The 24,623-nt window shown below is 42.0% G+C and overlaps 2 protein-coding genes across 2 annotated transcripts; one reads left to right on the top strand and one right to left on the bottom strand.

The window, feature by feature from the left end:
• The first annotated feature begins 4,924 nt into the window (after window positions 1-4,924).
• Window positions 4,925-5,413, top strand: LOC141576239 (histone H2B-like). The gene has a single exon (XM_074358987.1). The coding sequence runs from the start codon at window positions 4,925-4,927 to the stop codon at window positions 5,411-5,413; it is 489 nt and encodes a 162-aa protein (XP_074215088.1).
• Window positions 5,414-18,485: 13,072 nt separating this feature from the next.
• LOC141576321 (histone H2B type F-M-like) lies at window positions 18,486-22,138 on the bottom strand. Its single transcript, XM_074359238.1, has one exon. It carries the CDS (start codon window positions 20,832-20,834, stop codon window positions 20,406-20,408), a length of 429 nt encoding a protein of 142 aa, XP_074215339.1. The 5' UTR covers window positions 20,835-22,138; the 3' UTR covers window positions 18,486-20,405.
• Between the last annotated feature and the right edge of the window lie 2,485 nt (window positions 22,139-24,623).

Here is a 24,623-nt window from a genome sequence, read left to right as displayed (position 1 = left end):
CCAAGGAGACTAGGAAAAATGATCGTGAAATCAACTACAAGTAAATCCCTCTGAATAGTCCTCCGAGATTGCCATACAGATAGGGAACAAAACTTTGAGAGCCAAAGGCTCTTTGGAAATCATGCTCATTTTCAAAGATGGAACTGTGAACCAATTTGAATGCACAGCATTTCATAAGTCCTTTCATTTCCATCATGCTCATTACTGCTATTTCAAAATCCCAGTGTTTGTCCATATGACGTACACATGTTTTGCCAACCTGGATCTTGCCTACTAGTCTCCTGCATATTGTTTTATGTGAGAACTTATTTTTAAGAAAATGAGTCCTTTAGGACATTTTTATAGTTTTTGTGTGTGTTTTGCACCTAAAATTTCAGGAATCGAATAAAAGCATTAGTGAAACAACATTTAAAATGTACCATACAGACAGCGAAGACTGGGAGTGCAGGGGTGAATGACTGATATGAAATCTAGGAGAGAGAGAGGAAAATGAGTTTTGATGTGAAGACTGGAAGCTGAAGTGAGTACATTTGATCATTTACTCAGAAGGTGATTGAAGGTAAAGGGGACCTGATGAGCAATTATTCTCTAACGGTATGGTTAACAGTAAAGACTAATTGAAGCAAGGTTCAAACTTCCAATTTTAAAACAAAGAAGTCCGTCCCAGGGATCTAACATACGACATAGTGGCTGCAGTTAAATACTGTATTGTATATGTGAGTGTTGCTAAGAAAGCAGTTCTTAAAAGTTCTCGTGAGAGGAAAAAATAATTTGCATCTGTGTCTCGTGGTGGATGTTAACTAGAATTATTGGGGCAATCATTTGAAACTATATATACATATATTGAATTATTATGTTGTACACTTGAAACTAATATAATGTTACATGTCAATTATGTCTCGATAATAAAAAGGCTAAGTGGGAGAAACAAGCTTACTACCTCAATTACAAATTAAAAGCAACAGCCCTGGAAAATAGTATTAATATAGCAAACGTATCACAGTCAAATCTACTCAACATTACCTTTGTTATAGAATTTATTGGAAAACATAAGAGAAAACCCAAATATGGTACAGACATTTAAAATATTTAAAAGTTCAAGGAAAAAATACCCATTCCAGGCTCCCAAGGAACTGGAGTTGCTACTCTGAGTCGTTCAGATTAATCTGAATCTACCCCTTCCAAGTTTGTAATCTATTCTGTTTGAAAACGTAAACATTCACGATATGAACAATGGCTTCGTGAGGCTGATGAAGCATCTAATCAAAGTAGCTCAACCCTCATTTAGCTCTGAATTTACCCATCAGGGTTATGCAGCCACTGAGTCACAGCCTTTGGCCCAGTGGATGATCAATCAGGTGACTCAAACTGAAGTGACGAGTCTTACTGGATACTCAGTCTTTGAGACGGAGGGAGAAGCCGGTATCATACATTACCTGCTGTTTCTTTCTTTCTTTGATTAGTTGTATGCATTTAATCATGATCATAAAAATATGAATCCAGATCTGTCAGTGGACATATCTCCTGTCAGTTTCATCAAGTCAGAGAATAATACAAATTAATAGCATTAAAATGATTTTCCTTGACTTAGTCCCCATATTTTAACTCAGGCTATTTGAATGGTCAGTTTGAAAACAAAGCAAAACAAAACTCTAACCACAGGGCTCTCACAAGATAAAACCCATAACATCAAAAGCCCAGCTATGCATTCAGCGGCAGAAACTAATAGACTTTGTTATAATTGTAGATGATTGAATGACTACCCCCTTTGTGAAAGCTGAACCTTTTCTATTGGGAAAAAGAGATGCCACGAAAAATTCTATTCCAAGTCTTAGCTCCGGCAAGGATGAGAGAAGTTTCTCCTTGAGAATTTGCAATCACAAGAGTTCCCTCATGTAACTCTGGGGTTCAAATCAACACTATCAGCATGGTCCAAATAATATCTAGTCACAACCCACACATAAGGAAAACGCAAATCTAATCCATTCTGGAGGGCTTTAACCTTAATTGAGGCTTTTTCAAGATTCTTACGGATTAAGTTCCTATATACAGACACATCATCCCCCAAAAATAAAAAAATAAAAAAGCCACTCTCAGCCAAAGCAAACAATACACCCAGATGGAAATGAAGAAGTATTACCAAATGCTAATCTTAAGAAGTATATTTAGCATGTTTATATAAATGAAGAGATATATAAAATATGAGGTAGAAATAGCTAATTATCAACAAAGTGTTAAATGAATTTTCTAAACTAAAAATCATAACCACTAGAAAAAAAGATTAAAGAAATTTTACAGAACCAGTGAGTTATAGCTGGATACAAGATTGGTGAAGTAGAAGACAGAAAAAACAATAGAAATAATACAGAATTCTTCACAGAAAGTAAAAGAAAAAAAAAGGATTAAAGTGGTGCAAAGAGACTTAAGAATGAAATAGTAGGTTTTAAGTATCTCATGGGCATTCCAGGAGCATAAAATTGGGAAACTAGGGGGGAAATAATATCAAAGAAAAATGATTGATGATTTCCCAGAACTGGGGAAAGCCATAAGTTCCTCCATTCAGGAAGCAGACCTGACACATCATAGTAAACAGCAAAGGTAACCCTAGAGATCAAAATAGCCGACAAAAAGACACGATGGCTAAAAAAAGAATACCAAATAGTGGGACAGCAGACCTCTTTTTCTGAATAAATTCAAGCCCAAAGCAAGTGCTGAGGGAAAGTACCTGTCATCCTAGTGTGGCGTATCTAGACAAAGTATCATTTAATAACGAAGCTGTGCTACACACGAAGATGGACTGCCCAAACCATATTCAAGGGAAGAATTGCTCCACTGGCTGCTGAGAGTACAGTCAGTTGCCAGTCCTCAGCCATTGGCCCTTTTGGGTATTTCCTCAGCTTTGGAGAGCTAATGTGCCCAAGGTCAGGGACTTCCCAAGATGGTCACATCCAATGTCTGATCAAGGAGAAAGTATAACTATATGGCTCATCCCATCCTCAGATGTTAATTCTGATCAACACTCCCGCAAAATTAGCCCCGTATCAAGGCTGGTTTCCCTCAAGATCTTAACTCAGAAATAAAGAGTTTTGAGAAAAGTGATATCTTACTGTGTTTACACCAGCTGACACCATGTTAAAGGAACTTCTAAAGAATGTAACTTAGGAAGATGGAAAAAGATCACAACAGATAATATGAGATGCAGATAGGAATGGTAATAGAATAAAGTAGCAAATAAAGGTAAATGTAAAGCAATGACTGTATACAAAAGTTGACAATAATGATTATAGTTCCTTTGAATAATCAAGTAAACAAGACGTAGCTAAACACTGCAGTTATGCGTCACTTGGATGATGCAAATACCCAGTGAGAACAGCTCAGGTCCTATTCTGCACTGATTCAGCCAGTGGTGGACTGGTAGCTTCTAAGCCACAACTTTGGCCCAAAGTGTGGGAAAGTGACCAAGGATGAACCAGTGAGAGCATTCCTGGGAGTTTCAGCCCTGGAGACGGTGGAGTAAACTGTAGGAATTCCTTCCCTGTTGTTTGTTTGTGTGCTACCTTGATTTAATCATGGTTAAGTTAATGATACGATTTCAGAGATTATATGGTATATCTCTCTTGTAAATTGCATCCTACAAAGGGAAAGCTTTAAATAGTAATACATCAGGTGGGACTTTTGTATTCACACTGGTAAATGGGACTCTTCAAAAATCAAGAAAACCAAGGTTTGACTGGTTTCATCATCACGCAATGTTCTCCGGTAATAAAAATGAGCACTTCCCCCTTCATCATTGGAACCATTTTATGAGAAGTAAAATTCCCATAAATGCCAAATGGGAATACATTTGGAATCCTGACCACTTCAGGTGAAACCACGTTGATGACCCCGTTTTTGGCCATTCCCCTTAAGCCCTTTACTGTCTCAATTTCGGCGATTTGTTGGTATGGAAACACATTTTAAAAATGCTTCTGTCTCCATTGTCAGGTATCCTTCATAGAAATACGCTTTTGATTTTAATCTATTTCCATTTATTGATTCCAATCTTCCACCTAAGTTGATTTTTTAGCGAATTAGGGAAATCCTACTTTTGAACTAACAGCTCTTATGTTTCTTTATCAATGCAAGTATGTGTGGTATTTGGGGCGAACCTAAAGAATGTTTACAAAACGATTAAAAATTTGGCAAATACTAAATATTTTTAATATTTCTGTACAGGTATCCCACTTTTGTAGGGTTCCGTCTGTGGAGAATGCGGTTTTGCCGTTCTCTTTCTTCTGATTCACTGAAGGTTTTGATAAGAATTGCAGGTAAGAGCTGGTCAGTCGTGTCTACGAGTTTGAGGCGCCCTCCGCTCACCGAGTCGGACAGCTCCTCCTCAAGCCACCGCCGCGCACTCAGCCGCCGAGAGAGCAGGTTCTGGGTGCAAGTCAAATGGCCCCCAGGGGGCCAGTCATTCTGAGGCGTCACGCACTTGGGTTGCGGAGGTCAGACCCTCTCAGGGAGATCAAAGTGATTTTCCGTCCGCGTAGGAGACGTGGGTTTGACCTCTCTGTAAAGTTCTCGCGGATAACTGGCAGGCATAAAGCAGCTGAGGGGAACGGATGTCATTTTTCGACATGAACTTGCGTGTTGCAAAGCTTTTCTGGTGGAGGTCGTGGAAAGTTTACAGGTCACCTGGTGGGGGTCACGGAAAGTTTAAAGGTCACCAGATTGCCACTCGGATTGGTTGATGTGCGGCCAAGCCGCGGGGCAACCAAGGACACGTGACATGGCCTACCTTAGCGACACGGCTCCCTGCCCCGCATCCTATCCAATCAGATCTGCAGATTGGCCGTGACGTCAGGCAAGGCAGGCTTGATAAACCGGTCCTCTCAGCTGCCTTTGCCCTTCCTTCTGAGCTGTGGGGGAGGCGAGACACTCCGACATGGCTGAGCCGCGGTCCGCCCACACTTCGGAGGAGATCGTGGACACCGAGGAGCGCAAAGAAGCTGAGTCCAAGAGCCCAGAGCAGAAGGCGCCGAAGCAGAAGGCGCCAAAGGAGAAGGCGCCGAAGCAGAAGGCGCCGAAGCAGAAGACGCTGAAGCAGAAGACACCCGTACGCCGCCAACGCCGCCGCCGCCGCCCAGCAGGCGACTTCACCAGTTTCGCCACTTACTTCCGCAGGGTGCTGAAGCGGGTGCACACAGGCCTGAGCCTCTCGCAGGAGGCCGTGAGCATCATGGATTCGTTCGTTAAGGACATCTTTGAGCGCATAGCCAGCGAGGCCGCGCGCCTGGCCCGCTCTAACAAGAGCCTCACCATCACCTCCAGGGAGATCCACACCTCAGTGTGCCTGCTGCTGCCCGGGGAGATCGGCGAGTACGCCATATCCGAGGGCACCAAGGCTGTCATCAGGTACACCATGTGCGAATGAGCTGCCTCAGGACCACCTGAGCATCGCAAACCAAAGGCTCTTTTCAGAGCCACTCACTTGGCGGGAAAAGACCTGTAGCACTGAAAAGTCCGAGCCACTCTGGTTTGTCGACCTCTGCCACTCTGTCCATGTGTAAAGCGTTTCTTCCCTGAGGGAAACATTATGAACCTTATCAACTCCACTTGAGTGTACGTCTGTAGAGCCATGGGTTCCATGGAAACCCGTGCATTTTCTTAACCATACTGCACGTCTTCCCCTCCTAAATGGTCATTTCTATTAGTTATATCTCTAGGTCAGCCTTTTTAGGGATCTTTACTGCCAAAGTTATCTCCCTAACAATTTAATTTGCCTTTTTAGGTTGTCATTCTTCCCCGTGGATGTAGCAGTATCATCCAGGATTTTTAATGTGTGAAATAGGGACAGAGAAAGTTCGGTAGCAGATATAAAAATCAAACTTGCCCATTCACACTCCTTCAACATATTTGAAATCTCAGTGCCATTCAATACATAAAATAATAGGACCCAAACACACCGCCAAGAGAGATAAAACAACTTTTCTAGACTCACTGGGTGACTCAAGCGCCATACCTTTGGAAATTTCTCTTCTACCTAATTTATAATGATCTGAGTCTATTTTTCTGCAGCCTGTAACTTTTCACTTTTGAAGCAAGTCTTGACTGAACTGCAATTTTGCACGGATGCTGGGAGTGTCCGATGAGACCAGCGACAGCCGCAGTCTCCACTAGCAGCAGCCAGTGAGGGACTCGCACCCCTTGGGGGCACCGCAATTGGCCCAAAGTGTGGTGGGGTGACCAGGACCGAATGTATAAGAGGCTTCCTGTGATACTCAGCCCGCAGATTTAGGGGGAATGTGGTGTGATACTTTGCCTGGAGTTTTTCCTTCCACTACTTGCTTTTAACCATAGTGATAAAAGTATAGGCCTCCTGATCTGCTAGTGAGACTTGTGTCTACGTCCTGGCATCAAAATAAGAGGGGGATGTTGGGCATCAAGAGAACAAGATGCCTCCTTCCTCGACCTCACGTGATTTCAGGGTTAATGCCTATGATGATATTAATTTAATTTAATATCCATTATTTTTTCTTCTTGGTGCATTGTCTTCTTTATCTTTCGTTTCTCTGTAGGTATGTTGCTGAATTTCAAAATACTCAGTGATTTTCCAATTCCTTTCCTTTTAACTTAATTTCTAGCTTCCTACATTGGTAGAGGGAGCACCCACTGTGGGATTTCAATCCTTTGAAATTTACTGTGGTTTACATTAGAACTCAGGATTTCATCATATTTTAAAGGGCTCATTTTGCACCTTGTAATTGCACAAGAAGGAAATGCTGAACAGCACAGGGAAATATTGCCATTATTTTGTAGAAATTTTAAACAGTGTCATCTATAAAACTGTTGAATCTCTATGTTGTGCATCCAAAACTAATATATAATATTCTCACAGCTATACTTTAATAAATGAATTGAAAAAACTTTTCAGTACCCGTTGATTTGGATGTAGGAAACTGTATAGAACATGACTCTGAGGCAAACCATGAGATAAAAGCAAGAGAAACTACTGAAATCCAACTTTTCCTTGAGCCCAGGTTTAGTGCTTTCTCCAGGTCAGCATTTATAGCTTTCTGAAAGGTTGCAATTGGCTTTGTATCATTTTCATTTCCCATTTTCTTCTCCTTCTCCCGCGAGTGCACTATGGACAATTTCAGAAGTATCTTGTGTGTGATATGCAATAGATAGATGAAGCGAAGGAGCAGACACAGCCATCAACTACGCCTGTTACCTTTTTCAAAGTATCCCAGTTTAAGCATACATTGAACTATACAAATGGGGACTGGTGTTTAGTACAGAAATTGCTAAATGGAAGTTTTCAGACACATTTCACTTTTCTAAGTCCCGGGTTTTTGAAATTACTTTTCAAGTCCTTTCAGAGGTAGCCAATCGATTCTTCCCAGGCAGACAAACTTTTGATATTTTAAAACACACATTTTCATGACTGGCAATTTTTTTAGATCCATTGAAGAGTGTCCAGTGAGAGCAGCTCAAGCTCCTGGCCCCGCTGTTCCAGACAATGGGGGACTGGCAGTCTGTGAACCATAGTCATTGGCTCAAAGTGTGGTCCAGTGAGCAGAGCTGAACACATCATAGGCTTTCTATAAAAATCAGCCTAGAGATTAAGGGGGAAGGAACTGTGGTAATTTGCCTGATCTTTTTGGTTCCTTACTTGGATTGAATCCTGGGGATTTAAGGACATGAATCCAGGCAGATCCTGTGTTCAGTGTTGGCATCAGTTTAGAGCAGGATTAGGAGCAATATCAGAAGTGAGATGTCCCCTTTGCCCTCCAGTGGTTTGAATGTTCATATTCATGTTGGGATGCATATGTTTTCTTTTCCATCGTTTGTTCTTCATGGCCCGTGAAGATTACTTTTCGATTTTTATTGGTATCGTTTTTCTATAAATGTATTGCTGAATTTCAAAGAAGTTGCCAGTTTTCTATTACTTTTGTTTTTAAACAGATTTCTAGCTTCCAACATCTGTGGAGAGAGAACACACTGTGGGATTTCAGTCCTCTCCAATGTACCACAGTTTGCCCTAAAGCCCAGTATTTCATCATGACGGTTAAGTGTTTATTTGGGCATTTAAAATAAGATGTGGGTATAACCCTTTTGACTAGGATGTAGAAATTTATAAAGGATATTTCTATCTCAGCCAGATACAGAAACAATAGCTATATGAACTAGGAAATTCAAAACATTTCTTGGGCCCATTCTTCAGAGAGACCAAAAACAAAGTTTTCTACCTGGAGAGAGCTGAAGTGTAAAATAGGGTGCAGGACAGGACACTAGAGAGATTTCACAAAATACTGCAAGCATGAAGGAGGCCAATATTACATCCAGACCTCTTCTTCAGTTCAAAAGAAGGGGGATTAAGGTAAATGCGGCCTCTCAGGTGGTTCATTACTTATATTATTCTGGAGTGCTAAAAATTAATTAAAAGGATTTGAGAAAAGGAGCTTGCTGCACAAGTTGTCATTACAATCTGCAGCAAAATTTAGTGCTTACATTTTTGCATAGAAACTGAAAATTGTTGTCAACACAGGAGAAAATTTCTGAAGTCAAAACACCTTACAGAACCAAATGCATTTTAACATAAAGAAATGTAGCCTAGCTAGGGAAGAGCTGACTTCACAAAATCACCTAATTTGTATCATGCTAATGGCTGCAGCTTTAAATCCAAGTGTTTTTCAATATGATGCAGAGATATATCACCAAAGTTATTTTTGCATGCTGGTCCCTTACTTATGGTACCATGTAAAAATAATTCGAAGAAATCTAATACACTGAGACCGTGTTATCTTGCTTGGGGGGACAGATGCGTTTGTAAACTCAGAAATGAAATAAGAGCATTAGTGAAACACGGTATAAATGCTGCATAATGGGTCTGGAGAGTGAAGACTGAGGGCGCAAGGGTGAGTGGCACCTATAAAATCGAGAAAGTAAAGGAAAAATGGAATTTTGTGTATGCGTGTGAAGATGGGGACGGGGAACCTGGGATCGTGATTATTCCCTTCAGTGGGTGAATCGGAAAGCATGGCTCCCAGAGAACAATCGAGACCTAATGATGTTATTTATGCAAAGCTGAACTTCAGCGAAAGGAATCGCAGCTTAATCAACAAATTAGAAAGATCAACGCATGGGACACAGTATTGATAGGACCGATATATGCCATTCGAACTCTTTTCTCCACTACCTAAATTATGGAATTCGCTTATGGCTTGGATCCGAGCACAGCAAACGAATAACGAAATCAAAAAGTTCAAGGAGAAAATTCTGTTACAGACTCGAATCTACCCGGAAGAAACTTAACTTTCTAACTGAAGGTACCAGGCTGACTTGTTCAAGACACCTCTTGCAACTTTTTTCCAGGATTTACTCTTCCGCTACTGAAACCGCAAACCTTCCTGTTATGAGGCTCGGATGATGCGAGGTCCAATCAGGGAAGCTCAAAAACCACTCGGCTCGTAGTCAGCCAATGAGAGACCGGCACCGGAGAGCCACAGCCATTGGTCCGATGTGCAAGCCGGTTTCCTGGGCTGAACAAGCAAGTGCCTTGCTGGGATGCTCAGCCTTGAGCGGGTATCAGGTACGATTATTTGGCTGCTCTTTGTTTCTTTGCTTGATTGACTGTATGATTCTAATGGGGATCACTTAAGACTGTTCTGTTTGCTGCCTACAAAATATACACTTTGCTGATGTGCAAAATGCCAGAGCTTGGCTTTCTCGAACAACACGAAACTAATGTCTCCTGCATGCGGAGGCTGGAAGTCCACATCAAGGTGTCAGCTTCTTTGTTGCCTTCAGCCTCATGTGAAGAAAGCAGCTGTTCCAGGCCTCTCTCCTTGGCTTGTAGACATGGCAGAGACCTCCCTGTACCGGTTCCTATTTTCCCCCCTCCGTGCGAGTCTCGGTGTCCCCATTGCCCCTTTATATATGGGCACAAGTCATTTTGCATTAGGGCCCATGTAATGAGTATATGTTCCCTTGATTCCGCCAATAAAGATCCTATCTCCATAGCAGATCGTGTATGAGGTCGTAAGGTTTAGGACTTCAGCGTGTGAGTTTTAGGGGAAAAGAATTCAACCCACAGGAGGTACGAATTTTGAGTGAGCGGATCTCCTGATTCTTCCAGTATAAGAGGACACTGATTCTTCTCACACTTAAATGCTGGTGTCGTGTTCACTAGGAGGAGTAGTTTCAGGTTTAAAGCCTTGCAACACATATAAGCATAGACTATGAACGGGAAGTCCTACTTGAAGAGATTTTCTGATTCATCAAAGCCTCCAATTCCCTGAGCAATCCAGAAAGTTTTGAGTTTTTTAAATAGTGTACCATGTTTTAGCTATTGCTGCCTGGTAAACCACCTCAAAACTTAGTGGATTAAAGCAGCATGTATTACTTACCATGTACCTCTGTGCCATCTGAATGCTCCTCCTGATCTTGGTGGTGTTTGTGTGAATTCTCATGTAGCCTTCCTCTCTTTCTTCATGGCCCCTGATACAGTTCATATCACACCACTTCAAAATAAACAGTTTACAGGTCTCTTCTCTGTGTGTCAATACCGATGTTGGCTCATAAGCCATGCTTTTACATACTCATAAAGAAAAAAGGGAGAGGACACTGGTGACTACTCATGGGAAAATAAGGTGACCCTTCTCATGCAATTTACCTCAGTTATTTGAACAGTGAATAATTTTATTCATTTTTTTAACAAAATTCCTGACTTTCCATCTTTGTGAAGAGAGAACATGCTCTTTCATTTTTCCCTATGAATGCACTATTTTTGCTGCAAACACCAATATTTATTCAGTTTTATTTCCTCTTCCTTTTACAGTTTTTAAAGCGGGTGTAAATGTCCCTATTGATTAGGCTGGAGAGCCCTGAAAAGGATGTGACTCTCAGCCAAGCCATGAGACAAAATATGGACAAACTACAGAAATCAAAACTTTTCTTCAGGACCTGAGAGGAGGGACAGCACCATCTAGGAGAGACAAAAGAGAAAGCCTACTTAAACATTTCCAGAACCCCACAGGCTCAGGAAAAAAGAGAGAGCAAGCAAGGCAGGACATGAGAGAGAAACGAAATACTCTGATTTCTGTGCCTCTGGAGGTGGGAGGCAAATTGCCTAATGGAGGAGGCCTGGAAAGCTCTTCTTGTTTTCCCAACCAATGTAGGAGAACTCTGATGGGCCATTACCCCTGAAGAACTGTCTTTGGGATCCTTAGCCTAAGAGTTTGGAAGAAATGAACCTTTGAATGGGATAGTAATTATTTTTATTCTTGAAGATCAGAAACATCTCATGAAAATATTTGGCAAAAGGAATTTGATTCCCAAAGAGACTAGGAAAAACTACCACCCAATCACCTGCAAGTAACTCAGTTTGTGTGGTGACTTGGGAACTAAAGTTTGGATGAGAAGAGCTCTTGGTAAAGCTCTGTGCATTTTCAAAGACAGCATTATGGGCCAGTTTGAAAACACAGCACTTTGAGTAAGTCGTTTATTTTCTATCACACTCAGCGTTGCAACTTCAAATTGACAGTGTTTGCACGTGTGACATAGAGAAATCTTTCTCGAACTCGTTCTTGCACACTAGTCTCATACACACTGAATTCTGTGAGTAGTCATTTCAGGAAACTTACAACACTAAGATATCTTTAATTGTGCTTGGAGGTTGTGCATCTGTAAATTCAGAAATCAAACAGGAGCAGTATTAAACAATGTTCAAGATGCACCGTGACTGGGTTGTGAAGACTGGGAGCTCAAGGGCGACTGACGCCCTGGGAATCAAAGGAAGACAAGAACGACGGGGTCTGATGTTGAAGAGGATGAGGCCAAATAACTACATGTGCTTACTCACTTTAGAAAGTGATTAAGGGGAAAGGGCACCTAGTGAGCATTCATGATCTAACAGGGTGCTTTACTGTAGTGTCAAACTAAGGGAAAGGGCTTATGGCTTAAATAGCAAATGATAATCATCAACTCAGAGAAAAGAGAAGCAATAGGACAAAGGTACCCCATTCAAGCTTCTTCAACATTACTCGTGTCGTGGAAATCATTTGCAGACATAAGCGAGGACCCAAACACAGTACTGAAATCATTAAACCGAACTGTTCAGGAAACAGTACCTACCCAAGGTGGGGGGAAATGAAGGTACTAGTCTGACTGGGTCAGATTTATCCTTTGGTTTTTTTTTTTTTTTTTCTTCTCTCCAGAGCACGGTCTCTTGTGTTTGAACACGGAAAGCTTCACGACTTGCAACTCAGCATCGTGGGGACGCTAGATGCGTCCAGAGCAGCCCAAGCGTCAATCTGGACCGGCTCAGCCAAAGAAAACCCTGCTACCCCTGAGGCACGGCCATTGACTGAAAGTGTCAACAGTTGTCCTGGGCTGAATCAAAAGGAATCTTTATTCTATGTTCAGCCTGGGAGATTGCGGGGTGGGTTAGGGATGGGATACCTTGCCCTTCAAGATTATTAAAAAATTTCCTTGAGTTTTAGTGGGATGTACACCAGAGCTGTGACTGGTAGCATTCTTTGATGTTTAAAAACATTTTTATGGGGAGAAAACAAATCCAAATTTCAATTCTATTTGAAGGTATGATTTTAGCGCAATTTCTTCCAGGAAATATGAATTTTGCTTAACTACACTGCATTTCATCACGTTCCTAAACTGTTGTATCTGTTAGTTCTTTCCTTAGGTCAACCTTTAAGGGGGTGTTTTTGTTACAGAAACCTGAATCCCATCCAGAGACCAAGCGACACTCGGAGGGTTGGAGAACTCTGGTTTATTATGCTGGCGGACCCAGAGGAGTTAACACTCCCAGCTCTGGACCACGTCTGTAGGTTTACACAGGCTTTTATATGGTTTTTGGTTTCGATTAAACTCATGCCATATGCAAATGAGGTGTTAGAAATGGACCAACCAGGAGTGAGCTTTTGGGAACCAAAGGGATTTTGGGGGTAAGTTTCATTTACCTAGAAGCAAGCCGTTTTATAGAAGCGGAAACGTGGTAAGGCAATGGCCCTGCCTGGGAGGTCTTGCAGGCCCCTTTGTGGGTTTTGCCCCTTTATTTTCTTTTGCTGATACCTTTTACACTCTGATTCTCTCACGAGGGTACAGTGGCTTTTTCCACAAGTCCTTTTTTCTCAGATGGTCACACGGTGCAGAAGCACGTATGTGAATCCCTCTGGATTCTGTTGGGCCGTATATTAAGGAGATTTTCAAATGCCTAAAGTAATGTCAATCTTCTCTCCACTTTTCAGAAAAGTTATTTTTCATTTCATTTTGTAGTCTATGTTAACATGATGTAATGAGTTTTTATTATATTTTTAAATGATTTTTAAAAAAAGAATGAACATTTCAGTTGTAATGTTTTGTAGAAGAAATATTGGCAGATATAATGCACGTAAAAGATCTTTGGGTCCTAACATATGGTGAAAAAAATAGAACACGAATATAGGTATGTTCATGTATGACTGAAGTATTACGCTGCACACCAGAAATTGACACAACATTGTAAACTGACTATACTTCACTAAATATATAGAGACAGATATATACAACTATATATACACACACACAAAAAAAAGATCTTTGGGTCCCTATTGATTTTTAGATGTGTAAAGTTGTCTTGAGGCCAAAAAGGGGTCTAGATTTTTAGTGATTTGTGGTGCCAGTAGAGGAATTGAAAATAGCCTCCTTTTCAGTGGTTTTAAGCTTTTTCAAACTCACTATCTAATATTCAGCAAGACTTGGAAATCATAGTGTCGATAGGAAGCTTTCCCATCATCTTCCTCACTCTAATAAGAATGACAGTAGCATTGCATCAACAAACGCGATCTAGAGCTTTCATTTGTGGCCTTTGTGTTCCCAATAACATCTTTGATTTCTGAGCATTTTAGGCAACATGACATATATCAAATATTCACTTAAGCCATCTTAGCAACTTTCAAAATTAACATGATTTTTAATGTTTCGTTTGCTCATATAAATCACAGTAATAGATTTTCCACTATTAGATCACGCTAGAATTCTGGGAAGCAAATCCCTTCCTCCTGGGTAGGTTTCCTTGGCCATTATTTAGGTCCTTTCCTATGCAGACTCAAGAGCACAATCACCAGTATGATAGAGCTCTGATTTATCATGACGTCTGCTTCCTTGGTCCCTTGCTTCCTTCAACTGTCCCCTAAGCCATACTGCATCTTGGGAGCATCACTTTCCCAGAAGCAGCCCAGGCCCAGCACTTAGCTGGGCCCTGCACTGTGGTTTAAGGCAAAACAGGGGCTAGGGGAGTGGGCTTGACCTAATAAGTAACCTTTCTTTCAGCTGTTCCTATCTGAGTCTCCAACGCTCTGCACGCCTCAGATTTGAGGCACAGCTGTGCTGAGAAGGCAGCTGTGCTCAACCCCACTTGCTCCCAACAAGGGAAGTTCTGCATTCCAAGCATTCCTCTACCCCTGTTTCTTGACCACTCCAGGACCAACAACTGGAATGTAGTGAGAATGTCCTCCAAAGCTCACTTATAGTTTGTTTATTCCTTACTCCATCCTACTCCTCCCTGGTCGAACTCCACCCTCACTCAGGGGAGCTGCAGATCATGGCCCAACAGGTGTGTGAGCCTCGCAAAAAGCCCTGATGTGTGAGCCTGCTTGGCCTCTTCATAGGTAAGGGGATCGTACGTTCTCTTGTCCAATCCATGCAGACCCTTTGAAGAGTGAAAGGGCCACTGTGAATAATTGTGCTGGGACAACAGCAAAACCAGGATGTGTGGATACCATTTAAGGGGAAAAGAAGTGGGGAGAGAGTGAGGATATCTCTTGGGGCTTGGGAATTTGCAGAGCGCAAAGCTTAGTGGGAATATGAGAGTGCACCATCCTTTTCATGATTTGTTCTCTTCAGAGTTCTGGTGCCTTTGTTTTCTGGAGACAGTGTCGAGAGGCTGCATGAACAGGGGAAAGAGACACAGCATGGGGATAGTGTCTGTTTGGGTCCTGTAACTGCTGTGAGCTAGTGAGACGAGGCTTTACAGCACGAGTGATTAGGGACAGGATTGGCAGTCGGATTAGACCTGGGTTCACACTCTAGCCGTGTCCCTTACGTGCTGTGGTGCTTTGGGTAAGCGACTTGTCCTCTCTGAGCCCCAGGTTCCCCCTCTGTAGAATAGGACCTACAAGATTGTTGCGAGGATTCGGTGAGATAATACAGACAGAGGGCCCAAGGAATGGAGGCTATGATTATTCTCAGTGCTGAGATTCATGCTGTCAGGCAACTCGAGGGGTGGGGGTACGATTTGGTGCCCAACAGCTGTATGGACATGCTCTCCTGGCTGCCTTGGCCCGATCTGTTTGCTTAGGGCTGACAATGAGATAAGGGTGGATGACCTTTCCCTCCGGAGCCTCCCATTAGTGAGGCGGCAGAGATAACGCGGCTCTGAGTTGCGATGGGAAGTTGCTAGGAAGCAGTTGGGAAGTGCCTTGCTACCTTGCTGGCTCTGGGCATTGCTGACTCAGGGCTTTGTGGGCCAGCTGTTTCCACTATTAAATCACGGTGGCGGGAAAATGGGAACCGGTACAGGGATGTCTCTGCCATCTCTACAAGCCAAGGAGAGAGGCCTGGAACAGCTGCTTTCTTCACATGAGGCTGAAGGCAACAAAGAAGCTGACACCTTGATGTGGACTTCCAGCCTCCGCATGCAGGAGACATTAGTTTCGTGTTGTTCGAGAAAGCCAAGCTCTGGCATTTTGCACATCAGCAAAGTGTATATTTTGTAGGCAGCAAACAGAACAGTCTTAAGTGATCCCCATTAGAATCATACAGTCAATCAAGCAAAGAAACAAAGAGCAGCCAAATAATCGTACCTGATACCCGCTCAAGGCTGAGCATCCTAGCAAGGCACTTGCTTGTTCAGCCCAGGAAACCGGCTTGCACATCGGACCAATGGCTGTGGCTCTCCGGTGCCGGTCTCTCATTGGCTGACTCCGAGCCGAGTGGTGTTTGAGCTTCTCTGATTGGACCTCGAATCATCCGAGCCTCATAAGACGAAGGTTTGCGGTTTCAATAGCAGAACAGTAAAGCCTGGAAAAGAGTTGCAAGAGGTGTCCTGAACAAGTCTGCGTAGTACCTTTAGTTAGAAAATTAAGTTTCTTCCGGGTAGATTCGAGTCTGTTACAGAATTTTCTCCTTGAACTTTTTGATTTAGTTATTCGTTTGCTGTGTTCGGATCCAAGGCATAAGCGAATTCCATAATGTGGGTAGTGGAGAAAAGAGTTCGAACGGCATATATCGGTCCTATCAATACTGTGTCCCATGCGTTGATCTTTATAATTTGTTGATTAAGCTGCGATTCCTTTCACTCAAGTTCACCTTTGCATAAACAACAGCGTTAGATCGCGATTGTGCTCTGGGTGCCATGCTTTCCGATTCACCCACTGAAGGGAATAATCACGATCCCACGTTCCCCGTCCCCATCTTCACACGCATACCCAAAATTCCATTTTTCTTTTACTTTCTCGATTTTATAGGTGCCACTCACCCTTGCGCCTTCAGTCTTCACTCTGCAGACCCATTATGCAGCATTTGTGCCGTGTTTCACTAACGCTCTTATTTCATGTCTGAATTTACAAACATACCCCCCTCAAAGCAAGATAACAGTAGCCTGATGTGTTAGATTTCTTAGAGTTACTTCTTACGTGATAAGATAGCTTAGGTAGCAGCATGCAAAAATGACTGGTGGTACATCTTAGCGTCATATTAAAAAAAAAAAAAAAAACTTGGATTTTGAAGCCGCAACCATTAGCACGGTAGAAATTTAGTGATTTTTCTGCAGTTAGCTGCTTTCTAACTAATCCACACGTATTTCTCAGAAAATGCATTTGGCTCTGCAAGGTGTTTTGACTTCAGAAATTTAGAGTTGCTACACAAAAATGTAAGCTCTTTATTTTTCATTTGATTTTAAAGACAACTTGTGAAGTGAGCTTTTTTTTTTTTTTTTTACCAATTCCTTTTATATGAATTTTTAAGTTTTCAGATTACAATAAGTTGTGAACCACATGAGGGGGCTTATTTGCCTTAATCCCGCTTCTCTTGACCTCAACAAGAGCTCTGGATGTAACATTGGCCCCCTTGAAGCTTGCAACCGTTTGTGAAATCTCCCTAGTGTCCTGTCCTGCACCCTATTTTATGCTTGAGCTCTGTCCAAGGTCGAATACTTTGTGTTTGGTCTCTCTGAGAAATGGGCCCAAGAAACGTATTGAATTTCCTAGTTCAAATACCTATGTCTCCTTATCTGGTTGAGAGAGAGAGAGAGAGACATCGATTACAAGTTTGTACATCCTAGTCAAAAAGGTTATAACTGCATCTTATTTTTTTTTTACATTTTTTATTGAGTGATAGACATTTTACAATGTTGTGTCAAATTCTAGTGTAGAGCACAATTTTTCAGTTATACACGAACATATATATATACATTGTCACATTTTATTTCTTTGCTATGAGGTACCACAAGATCTTGTATATATTTCCCTGAAGTATACAGTATACTTTTTTAATCGATTCTGCATTTTAAAATCTCAGTCTGTCCCTTCCCACCCCCCGCCCCTTTGGCAACCACAAGATTGTATTTTATGTCTAAGAGTCTCTTTCTGTTTTGTATTAATGTTTGTTTTCCTTTTTAGATTCCTCATAGGAGCGATCTCATATGGTATTTTTCTTCCTCTTTCTGTCTTACTTCACCTAACTACATCTTATTTTAAAGCCCAAATGAAACACTTAACCGTCATGATTAAATACTGGGCTTTTGGGCAAACCGTGATACATTTCAAAGGACTGAAATCCCACAGTGTGTTCTCTCTCCATAGATTCTGGAAGCTAGAAATCTGTTTAAGAAGAAAAGTAATAGAAAACCGGCAACTTCTTTGAAATTCAGCAATACATTTATAGAAAAATGATACCAATGAAAATGGAAAAGTAATCTTCATGGGCCATGAAGAAAAAACGATGGAAAAGAAAATATATGCATCCAAACATGAATATGAACATTCAAACCACTGGAGGGGAAAGGGGACATCTCACTTCTGATATTGCTCCTAATCCTTCTCGAAATTGATTCCAACGCTGAACAGAGGATCTGCCTGGATTCACGTCCTTAAATCCCCTGGGTTCAGTCTAAGTAAGGAATCAAAAAGAACAGGCAAATTGTCACAGACCCCTCCCCCTTAATCTCTAGGCTGATTTTTATAGAAAGGCAATGATGTGTTCAGTTCTGCTCACTGGACCACACTTTGAGCCAATGACTGTGGCTCACAGGCTGCCAGTCCCCCATTGTCTGGAACAGCAGAGCCAGGAGCTTGAGCTGCTCTCACTGGACACTCTTCAATGGATCTAAAATCGCCGGTCATGAAAAATGCGTGTTTTAAAATATCAAAAGATTGTCTGCCTGAGAAGAATTGACTGGCTAACTCTGAAAGGACTTGAAAAGTAATTTCAAACACCACGGACTTAGAAAAGTGAAATGTGTCTGAAAACTTGTGTTTTGCAATTTCTGTACTAAACACCAGTCCCCATTTGTATAGTTCAATGTATGCTTAAACTGGGATACTTTGAAAAATATAACAGGGGTAGTTGATGGCTGTGTCTGCTCCCTCGCTTCATCTATCTATTGCATATCACACACAAGATACTTCTGAAATTGTCCATAGTGCACTCGCGGGAGAAGGAGAAGAAAATGGGAAATGAAAGTGATACAAAGCTAATTTCAACCTTACAGAACGCTATAAATGCTGACCTAGAGAAAGCACTAAACGTGGGTTCAAGAAAAAGTTGGATTTCTGTAGTTTCTCTAGGTTTTAGCTCATGATTTGACTGAGAGTTACGTTCATCACAGCTTCATACATCCAAATCAACGGGTACTGAAAAGTTTTTTTTTTTAAACATATTTATTGAAGTATAGTTGTGCCAATATTATATATTTGTTTTGGATTTACAACATAGTGATTTAACAGTTTTATAGAAGACACTCTGTTTAAAATTTCTACAAAATAATGAAAATATTTCCCTGTGCTGTTCAGCTTTTCCTTGTTGTGCAATTACAAGGTGCAAAATGAGCCCTTTAAAATATGATGACACCCTGAGTTCTAATGAAAACCCACAGTAAGTTTCAAAGGATTGAAATCCCACAGTGGGTGCTCCCTCCACCAATGTACGAAGCTAGAAATTAAATTAAAAGGAAAGGAATTGGAAAATCACTGAGTACTTTGAAATTCAGCAACATACCTACAGAGAAACGAAAGAAAAAGAAGACAATGCACCAGGAAGAAAACATAATGCATATTAAATTAAATTAATATCATCATAGGCATTAACACTGAAATCACCTGAGGTCGAGGAAGGAGGCATCTTAGTTCGCTTAATTGGCCGACATCCCCCTCTTATTTTGATGCCAGGAGATAGAGACATGTCTCACTACCAGATCGGGAGGCCTAGACTTAACTCCCCATGGTTAAATGCAAGTCGTTGAAGGAAAACCTTCAGGGACACTATCACACCTGCTTCTCCCTCAATCTGCAGGCCGAGTATCACAGGGAGCCTCTTATAATTTCGGTCCTGGTCACCCCACCACACTTTGGGCCAATTGCTGTGCCCCCAAGGGGTGCGAGTCCCTCACTGGCTGCTGCTAGTGGAGACTGTGGTTGCAGCTGGTCTCATCGGACGCTCCCAGCATCTGTGCAAAATTGCACTTCAGTGAAGACTCTGGCTTCAAAAGTGAAAAGTTATGGGTGCAAAAAAATAGCATCAGATCATTATAAATTAGGTAGAAGAGAAATTTCCATAGGTATGGCGCTTGAGTCACCCAGTGAGTCTAGAAAATTTGCTTTATCTCTTTTTACGCTGTGTTTGGGTCCTATTATTTCACGTATTGAATGGCATTGAGATTTGAAGTATGTTGAAGGAGTGTGAATGGGCAAGTTTGATTTTTATATCTGCTACCGAACTTTCTCTGTCCCTATTTCACACATTAAAAATCCTGGATGATACTGCTACATCCACGGGGAAGAATGACAACCTAAAAAGGCAAATTAAATTGTTAGGGAGATAACTTTGGCAGTAAAGATCCCTAAAAAGGCTGACCTAGAGATATAACTAATAGAAATGACCATTTAGGAAGGGAGGACGTGCAGTATGATTAAGAAAAATGCACGGGTTTCCATGGAACCCATGGCTCTACAGACGTACACTCAAGTGGAGTTGATAAGGTTCATAATGTTTCCCTCAGGGAAGAAACGCTTTAAGGATGAATAGAGTGGCACAGGTCGACAAACCAGAGTGGCTCGGACTTTTCAGTGCCACAGGTCTTTTCCCGCCAAGTGAGTGGCTCTGAAAAGAGCCTTTGGCTTGCGATGCTCAGGTGGTCCTGAGGCAGCTCATTCGCACAAGATGTACTTGATGAGAGCGTTAGTGCCCTTGGACACGGCAAACTTGCCGATCTTCCCAGGCAGCAGCAGGCACACCGAGGTCTGGATGTCTTCGTAGGTGATGGTGACGCGCTTTTTGGAGCGGGCCAGGCGCGCGGCCTCGCTGGCGATGCGCTCGAAGATGTCCTTAACGATCGAATCCATGACGCTCACGGCCTCCTGCGAGAGGCTCAGGCCTGTGTGCACCCGCTTCAGCACCCTGCGGAAGTAAGTGGCGAAACTGGCGAAGTCGTCTGCTGGGCGGCGGCGGCGGCGTTGGCGGCGCACGGGTGTCTTCTGCTTCGGCGTCTTCTGCTCTGGGCTCTTGCACTCGGCTTCTTTGGGCTCCCCGGTGTCCACGATCTCCTCCGAAGTGTGGGCGGACCGCGGCTCAGCCATGTCGGAGTGTCTCGCCTCCCCCACAGCTCAGAAGGAAGGGCAACGGCAGCTGCGAGGACCGGTTTATCAAGCCTGCCTTGCCTGACGTCACGGCCAATCTGCAGATCTGATTGGATAGGATGCGGGGCAGGGAGCCGTGTCGCTAAGGCAGGCCATGTCACGTGTCCTTGGTTGCCCCGCGGCTTGGCCGCACATCAACCAATCCGAGTGGCAATCTGGTGACCTTTAAACTTTCCGTGACCCCCACCAGGTGACCTGTAAACTTTCCACGACCTCCACCAGAAAAGCTTTGCAACACGCAAGTTCATGTCGAAAAATGACATCCGTTCCCCTCAGCTGCTTTATGCCTGCCAGTTATCCGCGAGAACTTTACAGAGAGGTCAAACCCACGTCTCCTACGCGGACGGAAAATCACTTTGATCTCCCTGAGAGGGTCTGACCTCCGCAACCCAAGTGCGTGACGCCTCAGAATGACTGGCCCCCTGGGGGCCATTTGACTTGCACCCAGAACCTGCTCTCTCGGCGGCTGAGTGCGCGGCGGTGGCTTGAGGAGGAGCTGTCCGACTCGGTGAGCGGAGGGCGCCTCAAACTCGTAGACACGACTGACCAGCTCTTACCTGCAATTCTTATCAAAACCTTCAGTGAATCAGAAGAAAGAGAACGGCAAAACCGCATTCTCCACAGACGGAACCCTACAAAAGTGGGATACCTGTACAGAAATATTAAAAATATTTAGTATTTGCCAAATTTTTAATCGTTTTGTAAACATTCCCTACGTTCCCCCCAAATACCACACGTAGTTGATTTGCTGAAAAAACTATGAGCTCTCAGTTGAAAGGAGCTATTTTTGTAATTCCTTAGAAACCTTTAGAGTGAGAGGAAAATAGTCAATTAAAGGGAACTTTTTAAAAAATTAAAAATATATTCCTTTCAAAAATCAGTAAGAATTCAAGCAAAACACATCTTTAACGTCTTTATAGAGAAATAAATTACAGATATTGAACCAAAGAGGACTTAGGAATAACTGAAGAACTAGAAGTCTTCAATGAGCTATGATCCTAATGCTCATGCTCCCAAGTGTCCTGTGGGACCTTCAAGAAATGAACGGTTAATTCTACCTCTAATAAGGTAGCTCCCGTCATGAAAGGAAAGATTCTGTTTTTTATTACTAGAAACTATTATATGAAGACAAAACCATGGAAGAAAGTTTGCAACAGGGAATTATTTGGACTGTGATGACGATGATAATGTGAACCCTAACGTTTTCGGAGGACGCCCTTGTGATTACAAATTCTTAAGCAGATATTTTCCCTCACCCAAAATCAAGGACATGGAGTAGAATTCTTTGGGGATGGGGGGGGGGGGGGCATCTGCCTTTTCCATTAAGAAATGTCCTGTTTTTCATTAACGGTGCAGTCATTCTAGTAACTACATTTATTAAAGGTCTCAGTGGACTACTAATTTCTGTCACTTTTCACACATAGCTGAGCGTTTTAATGAATATATACGAATACTTTTGTCAAGTTATTTTTCATGTTTTAAATGGAAAATGTTCTCATTTTCTTTTCCATTTATTGAGCAAATTAGAAGGGCAAGTGACCCTTTAAACTACTCTGCAACCTAAGAGACAACTGACCCTCATACTGGTGCCCTGGAGGTACCCCTCCATGGGTGTGTCCAGCAGGACAGGCAGACTTTTTACTTGTCGGCTCAGAACTCTCAAGCAGCAAGGCAGAAGTTATGTGTCCTCTTAAGGATTAGTTCTGTAATGGACATAACGTCACTTCTCCCATACTCCATTGATCAAAGACATTACAGGTCTACCAGAGTCAAAAAGAGGGGAAAACAGACAGGACTTTTCCGTTGGAGAAGCGTCTAGGAACAAGCAGCCTTTGTGAAGTCAATGAAAGGCATCATACAACACATGCTTCTCGAGATGCTGCTGGGTGCTACACACATGATATATCCGTAGCACAAAGTCCTGGTATCCTTGCACCTCAGTGTTAATCTAAGGAATACTTTCCCACTTTATTCACTGCTATATGGGTGACCGCAGGCATGCAGTGAATCCCTATAATCCAGGGCAGAGTTTTCACTCTAGTGGCATGAGTTTTCTGACCATTGTAGGCATTCCCTCCCACCCCTGGGTCCCTGGACATAGAGACACCGACATACAGATGGACAGAAAGGAGAATGTATCAAATGAGTAAATGTTAAAACAAACTCTACCAGAAACTGATCTCAATATCAGATTTATTTTGATTTCCACATTAATGATCTTATCTCCAAACAAGATTATATCTGAGGTACTGGGGGTTAGGACTTCAATATAAGAACTTCAGGAGGGCACAATTCAACTTATATGTAATATGAAACCTGAACTGTGGATCGGCACATATGCTGCCTCTTCCATCATATTGATTATTCCAACTTGGAATATGGATTGTTCCGTATTTCCAATTAAGAGAAAAAAGGTGACCTCAATCATCCTCTTTGTACTCAGACTATGCATTGCTTAATTTATGAATATTTTTTTTTCATTTCTAGCTTCCTACCTCTGTGAAGAGGGAAGGTAACTCTGTGATTTCAATTCTTAGAAATGGTTGATGATTTTCTTTAAACCTCTAATTAGTTCAATATTTTAAAGAATGGTCTTTGTACTTTTAAATTAATTTGTAATCTCCCCTGTGAAGAATATCACTTTGAGCCAAACATAGAGACACAGTCTGGATAATCTGCAAAATCTAAACTTTCCTTGAGCCCATCAGAAGAGGGATAGGAAAGTCTAAGAGAGGCAAATCTATTTATCTTTGGCAGGACTGCACTAACTCAAGAGAAAGGGTGTGGGCAGGGCAGGGTACTAAAATTGCTTTACTAAGTAGTGCAGGCATGAAGGAAAGCAATTCCTGATCCAGGACTGTGTACAAACCTGTTTGTTTCTTGTTCTGTCCAATGTGGAAGATCTCTGATGAGCTACTATACTTCAGAGTTCTCCTTGGGATCATTAGAGTAAGGATTTAGGATAAATGCACTCTCCTCATGAGGGTCATTAGCTAAAATTATTCTGAAATATTAGAAAAATGTCACTAAAGAATTTGAAAAAAAAAAAAAAGATTTTCTTCCCAAGGAGACTAGGAAAAATGATCGTGAAATCAACTACAAGTAAATCCCTCTGAATAGTCCTCCGAGATTGCCATACAGATAGGGAACAAAACTTTGAGAGCCAAAGGCTCTTTGGAAATCATGCTCATTTTCAAAGATGGAACTGTGAACCAATTTGAATGCACAGCATTTCATAAGTCCTTTCATTTCCATCATGCTCATTACTGCTATTTCAAAATCCCAGTGTTTGTCCATATGACGTACACATGTTTTGCCAACCTGGATCTTGCCTACTAGTCTCCTGCATATTGTTTTATGTGAGAACTTATTTTTAAGAAAATGAGTCCTTTAGGACATTTTTATAGTTTTTGTGTGTGTTTTGCACCTAAAATTTCAGAAATCGAATAAAAGCATTAGTGAAACAACATTTAAAATGTACCATACAGACAGCGAAGACTGGGAGTGCAGGGGTGAATCACTGATATGAAATCTAGGAGAGAGAGAGGAAAATGAGTTTTGATGTGAAGACTGAAAGCTGAAGTGAGTACACTTGATCATTTACTCAGAAGGTGATTGAAGGTAAAGGGGACCTGATGAGCAATTATTCTCTAACGGTATGGTTAACAGTAAAGACTAATTGAAGCAAGGTTCAAACCTCCAATTTTAAAACAAAGAAGTCCCAGGGAT

The sequence above is a fragment of the Camelus bactrianus genome, chromosome X, assembly GCF_048773025.1.
Source record: "Camelus bactrianus isolate YW-2024 breed Bactrian camel chromosome X, ASM4877302v1, whole genome shotgun sequence".
NCBI lineage: Eukaryota > Metazoa > Chordata > Mammalia > Artiodactyla > Camelidae > Camelus > Camelus bactrianus.
Note: the sequence above shows the minus strand (reverse complement) of the source record. Positions and strands in the feature narration are given on the sequence as shown.